Consider the following 6,295-nt stretch of genomic DNA (forward strand, 5'->3'; position numbering starts at 1 on the left):
ACATTTTCTGATTTGTGACATTACTTTTTAAGTAATGCTAAAACACTGCCTGTCACTTTCAGAAGTTATAGTGATTCTTTATTTTCCAAGAAAGAATGTGAAACAATTTGGTTATATAATGTATTTTTAAATATTTTTAAATATAATTTAAATTGATTTTACACACTTTAAGCAATATCGTATCGCATATCGCATTTTTCTTCAATATCGCACAGCCCTAGTGTGTGTGTGTGTATATATACATACATATATACACACACACACAGACACACACACACACGTAATAATAAAACTGCTGCATTTTTTTTTACTTTAATAACAAATGACAACCACCTAGTTTTCAATTCTAATCTCGAAAAAGCATTTTGAATCCAATTAAAATAACGCAAGTTTGAAATTCTGATTTGAATTCACCATTGAACACTTTTCCTTTACAAAACACATTTACAGTAGCTAAATATTGAGGTTCACTTTGTGATTTACTAGAATATCACTTAGCCCCCATATGCCAGCATTATTTTAGTATTATGTATTTACTATTATAGTATATATTTAACATTTTGTATTGGCTTTTAGTTTTACATTTTTATCTAGTCATTTTCATTTGAACATTTTAGAGTTTTGCTTTTGTTTTTTATTTATATTTAGAATAGAATAGAATAGAATGAGCTTTTATTCGCCAAGTGTGCGCAAACACACAAGGAATTTATTGTGGTTTTTCAGGAACTCTCAGTAAATACATACATATATATATAAATACAGCGGGTAAAATAAGTATTGAACACGTCACCATTTTTCTCTTTTCAGGAACTCTCAGTAAATACATACATATATATATATAAATACAGCGGGTAAAATAAGTATTGAACACGTCACCATTTTTCTCAGTAAATATATTTCTAAAGGTGCTGTTGACATAACATTTTCACCAGATGTCGGTAACAACCCGAGTAATCCATATATACAAAGAAAACAATACAAACAAGTTCAGAAATTAAGTTCTGTATAATAAAGAAGAATGACACAGGGAAAAAGTATTGAACACATGAAGAAAGAGAGGTGCAAAAAGGCATGGAAAGCCAAGACACCAGCTGAAATCTATCTGTAATTCATGTTGAAGCTCGTTTAAAGTTTGCTGCACAACATTTAGACAAGCCTGTGAAATACTGGGAGAATATAGTCTGGTCAGATGAGACCAAAATTGTACTCTTTGGATGCAATAATACACACCATGTGTGGAGGTCAAATGGCACTGCACATCACCCCAAAACATCATGGTGTAGCACTGGAAAAATTCATATAATTGAAGGAAGGATGAACGGAAAAATGTACAGAGACATTCTTGATAAATATCTGCTGCCATCTACCAGGATGATGAAGATGAAATGCGCTTCTTATATTTATATAATTTAATATAGTTAACTTAATCTATATTAGGGATGTAACGATATGAAAATTTCTTATCATGATTATAGTGACCAAAATTATCATGGTTATCAGTATCATCACGGTATTGTTAAAATGTGCTGGAAATGTTCAAAAAGTAATGACACATAAATCACTTCACCAAGCTTTATATTTAAAAATCAGCACACAACAAATAAAATGACTTTTTGTTTGCATAATCACTAAAACAATAACATTACCAATGATGTTCGGATTTTAAATGACAACTTGACTGATAACAGTTTAATAACATGTTGAAATATCTAATGTAAATGTTCAAATAAAGCTTTGAAAAAGTTTCATAAAAAGGTAAACCTCACATTTCAGCCTTTAAATAAAGAAAAGAGTTAAGTCAAAATGATAATTGATTAATAAATGAATAAATCGTGGGGAATTTTATCATGATTTAACGTCAAACTGGTAATCGTTACATCCCTAATCTATATCACACAAAGAGTACCGTTTTCCTGCAGATATCAGCATGAACATATTTAATAAGCATTTTATACAAGTTCAGTAAAGCAATAAGTGACTTACATTTTAGACATAATATTGCTTGTTTTTGCTCATTTTGCCAACGAAAACAGTTCCGAACAAAGATCACAGCACTGTTTTGCGTCTCTGAGCAAAGGACGGTGTTTACTTATTGAATGAATCAGCTTTTTGAACGAATCGGTTGAATAAATGATTCAGTGATTCACTCATTAACACAGTCAAATGCTTTGTTCCTGAATGAATCAGTCGTTTGAATGAATCGGTTGAATTTCAATGCCTCACTCATTAACAGTCACTTGCTGCCACCTACTGGCGGTTTTAATTTCACATTTCGACATTTTTTCATGTTTAAAATTATTTAAAATATCAGTATTCAATGTTTTATGTTAAAAACAAAATATTAGGCCTATTTATGTAACTGCAGGTTAAATGCATCCATGTCCCCTCTGAGATACATTACATTAAACTGTGTAAATACATCTAAATGCTATTTTAGATGCAGATTCTTGAAATGTTTTCTTGTGTTGGAATGAAAGACACTAAATACCTGATGAAGTGCTTCTTATTCTTACCCAAAAATACAAAATGGATGAAAGCGTTAAAACTGAACACAATCTTGCTACTTACGCTGTGTATGAACATTTTTTATATACATTTATTTGCTTCTTTCCCATTTTGCATTTACTTGTACTTTTACTTTCAATACTTAAGTACGTTTAAGATTTTAAAAATACTTTTCGTACTTAAGTACAATAAATATCACATACTTTAAGACTTTTACTCAAGTAATATTCTAAACGGTGACTTCAACTTCTACCAAAGTCATTTTCTGGTAAGATATCTGTACTTTTACTGGAGTATGGCTTTCAGGTACTTTATACACCACTGCCCGCTGTACATATATGACACAGTAACAGAAAGAACATTCAAATAAGTAAAACTAAGGGAAAAAGTAGAAAATATACAATAAATAATAATAATAATAATGTGGTATACATCAGAACAGAAGAGAACAGAAAACTTATGTATTATGTGTTTACGTATTATGCACTTACATATTGAACTTTCATTTATGTTTATTTCAGTTTTTGTTTGTCATTTTAGTACTTATTTCAGTAACATGTCCAATTTCAAATTTGAAACATGTCAAAGTTTTTTTTAAATACATGACATTTTTTTTAATAGTTACAATTGTAGTTGACAATTACAACACTGCAGATGCAAATAATTAAGTCAGCTTGTAGAATAATCTTTAGGTGTGATAAATAGCAGCTAACATTGTTGTGTCGGTAGGGCAGTGCTCTGGTTCCTGTGATTATAGCTCTGAGCCAGAGAGCTGGGTTTAGTGGGCAGGACACACATGTGCTGTTGCTGTCATGTGGTTAAGCAGGCATGGGGTTGGGTATGCTGTAGAACATCCTTAAAACTATAAAAACACTATATATGAGCCAAAAAGAGAAGTTGGCCTTGAACAATACAATAATTTAGCTGCATGTAGGTCACAACTGAAGCACAGTGCAATAGAGCTAAAGAAATAGTTTATTATATATTTTTTCAGGGAATTTAGTGCAGAGAATTGAGATTTAGGAGGAAAAAGTGCACAGAAAAGCAAAACGGAATAGTGTAGGATGATAAAACGAAGAGGAAAAAGTAAATTACCAAATGAGTCCCACTTACGATAGATGGTGTGGAGGTGGCAGTCTTGACGGCAGGGGCAGTATTCTCTGTATTCTTGCTCATCTTGTTGTCTAGGATGTTCTTCTTGACCACTTTGAGATCACGGTTCTTGCCTGGGATGTATCCATGTTTCAGGGATATCAGGACAGGTTCTCCGTTCTTCCCTTCAAACCATTCCTCGGCCTCCAGGGGGGCATCCGGACCCGCCGTGTCGGGGTAAAGGTCATCCTGGAACAAGTCCGACTGATGGAGGGAAGAGTGTTATTAGTTGTTAAGATATGCAGGATATGAATCATGCAAATCATTCAATCAATCATGCAAAAGTAGAGACGCAGATGCAGAGTTCAGTTGCATGGTGTCAAAGCTATTTTTTGAATTTATGGCTTTTGATCATTCTTTTGTTGTCCATGTATTTTTATATTTTTTGGAAACAATATTTATATTTTTCAATATATTATATACCATATATTACTATAGCATTCAAAAGGTTGGGTTCATTAAGTTTTTAGAAAATAAATAAATTAATAATAAACTAATACAGCCAGGATGCATTAAATTGATCAAGTGACATTCATAATGTTACAAAATGTTTTCATTTCAACATCTTTTGAATGTTGTACGGCAATATGTCTTTACAAAAATATTAAGCAGTACAAATCAGCATAATCTAATGATTTCTAAAGGATCATGTAAAACTAAAGAATGGCTGCTGAAAATTCAGCTGTCATTACAGGAATAAATTACAATTTAAAATACTGAAAACAGTTACATTCAATTATAATAATATTTAAATTCACAATATTAATATCAAAAACACTAAAATATCTTACTGACCCTAAAACCTTTGAAAAATAGTGTACACCTAGATATTCAGAGCTTAATATGTATTGCTTTTTATTTGTTTAAATATATATTTGAACATTTAAATGTTAATTACAAACATTTTCAGCAAATGTAAACAACACACAAAGCTAAAAGTTTTTAATATGGCTAGTGAAAATCTTGGCAGCGCTGGCCCTAAATGATCTCACACTGGTCCTGGGTCAGAGGGTTATTCTTTTCAGTGAACCCTTATTAAAAACAAAGGGATTAAGTAAACAAAGCTTTCTATTTTTGTCTCTTAATCTCTTTGACAATGCCAGAAAACAGAAGCCAAAGCAGGAGGAAGCTGTGCCTCAGAATATACAGTCCAGCCTGTACTCTTCAAAACAAAATAGCAAAACGACTCAAAAGGCTCACTTTTCTTGGCACGGTCATGATGATAGGTTCACACTTTCTCTCATGCAGTTTGTAAAACCTGAGAACACACACAAGCACACAGGTCTATTAGAACATGATCACGAGGGTAGCAGACATTAGTGCAGAAGGTGTGAGACAGGGAAATACCACCATACACCAAGCAATTATACGTGAGCCTTAGATACCCACAAAACAGAACCTCTATTCATGCATCACTCCTTGTTAGAAATATAAATTTGATTCTGGAAGACCCAGTAGCCTTTTGTTAACCAGGTCTACTGCTGCCCTCTTTTGGGAGGATTGGGACTCTTCTATCTTCCCTGCATGCAGTGGTGTTGACAACTACACTCAACATTAAAAACAGGGCTCCAGACATTAACCCCCCCAAAAAAAATTAAGTAATTTTTTAGGTGCCTCAGAATATACGTGTTTTACGTTTTTTTTTTTCAGTCATACTGTCATGTGTTTGTTTCATCTTTTCTTGTTTTTATCAGCATTTTAATTAGTGCTGTCAAACGATTAATCGCATTCAAAATAAACATTTTTGTTTGCATAATATGTGTACACGGTGTATATTTATTATGTATATATAAATACACACACATGCATGTATATATTTAAGAAAAAATATGTTATATTTGTATATTAAATATATTTATATATAATATAAATTATATAAGTAAATACATGTAAATATTTTCAAAATATATACTGTATGTGTGTGTATTTATATATACATAATAAATATACACAGTACAAAAACTTATTTTGGATGCGATTAATCACGATTAATCGCTTGACAGCACTCATTTTAATCAATCTTGTAGATGTCCTGGGAACTAAGATTCTATACGTCTTTTCCAGCTTGACAAATATAAACAGTCACAAAGAACTGCTTATTACACCGAGTCTGTGCCAATATCACGGACCACAACTATGTCAGCATTATTTTGCCAATGAGTGTAGTTTGGGCTCCTCCTCAATGCATCCTATAAATGTTGTCATGTGTCTTTCACACATCTAGTATATTTTTCTTCATTAGCTACATGCAATTATAGGAGGTGTTGAATTTTATCTTTAGCTCCTTGCATTCTTTTTTTTTTATGTAGACAACAGGATTAGTAAAAAATATGACTATGCAATATAGCCAGGGGCGTAGATTACGCGGGGGACGTGTCCCCGCCCCCCACACTTTTAATATCACGTAAATTCGTCCCCCGCACTTTTTCGGGCAAGTGTGTTCGCATAGAGGTTTTCAAGAGCTGGTGTGAATAAATATAGATTTAAATTAAAAGAGACAGGATAGTCTGTGCATGATCTGATGTTTTATTCGGACCCAGAATAAGGCGAGATAAACATCGCGGAGCGCTAAACACTCCGTGCAGTGTATGTTTCATTCATACTCGAAGCCGGAGGGCGCTCTCGCGCAGAAAGTCGT

General features: G+C 32.8%; 2 protein-coding genes across 2 annotated transcripts in view; both read right to left on the minus strand.

The window, feature by feature from the left end:
* Positions 1 to 4,948, minus strand: part of LOC107727150 (coronin-1C-like) — a 15,456-nt gene extending 10,508 nt beyond the window's left edge. The window contains exons 1-2 of the mRNA XM_016536934.1: positions 4,858 to 4,948; positions 3,619 to 3,861 (exon numbers count right to left, since the gene is read on the minus strand). Of these exons, the coding sequence (XP_016392420.1) occupies positions 3,619 to 3,861; positions 4,858 to 4,875 (261 nt within the window). The 5' untranslated portion in view covers positions 4,876 to 4,948. The remainder of the gene's footprint in view (positions 1 to 3,618; positions 3,862 to 4,857) is intronic.
* The window catches only part of LOC107727151 (coronin-1C-like), a 19,602-nt gene continuing 18,204 nt past the window's right edge, over positions 4,898 to 6,295 (minus strand). The window contains exon 11 of the mRNA XM_016536935.1: positions 4,898 to 4,915. Within this exon, the coding sequence (XP_016392421.1) occupies positions 4,898 to 4,915 (18 nt within the window). The remainder of the gene's footprint in view (positions 4,916 to 6,295) is intronic.

This window comes from Sinocyclocheilus rhinocerous, unplaced genomic scaffold, assembly GCF_001515625.1.
Source record: "Sinocyclocheilus rhinocerous isolate Xijiao unplaced genomic scaffold, SAMN03320098_v1.1 scaffold457, whole genome shotgun sequence".
In the NCBI taxonomy this organism is placed as follows: domain Eukaryota; kingdom Metazoa; phylum Chordata; class Actinopteri; order Cypriniformes; family Cyprinidae; genus Sinocyclocheilus; species Sinocyclocheilus rhinocerous.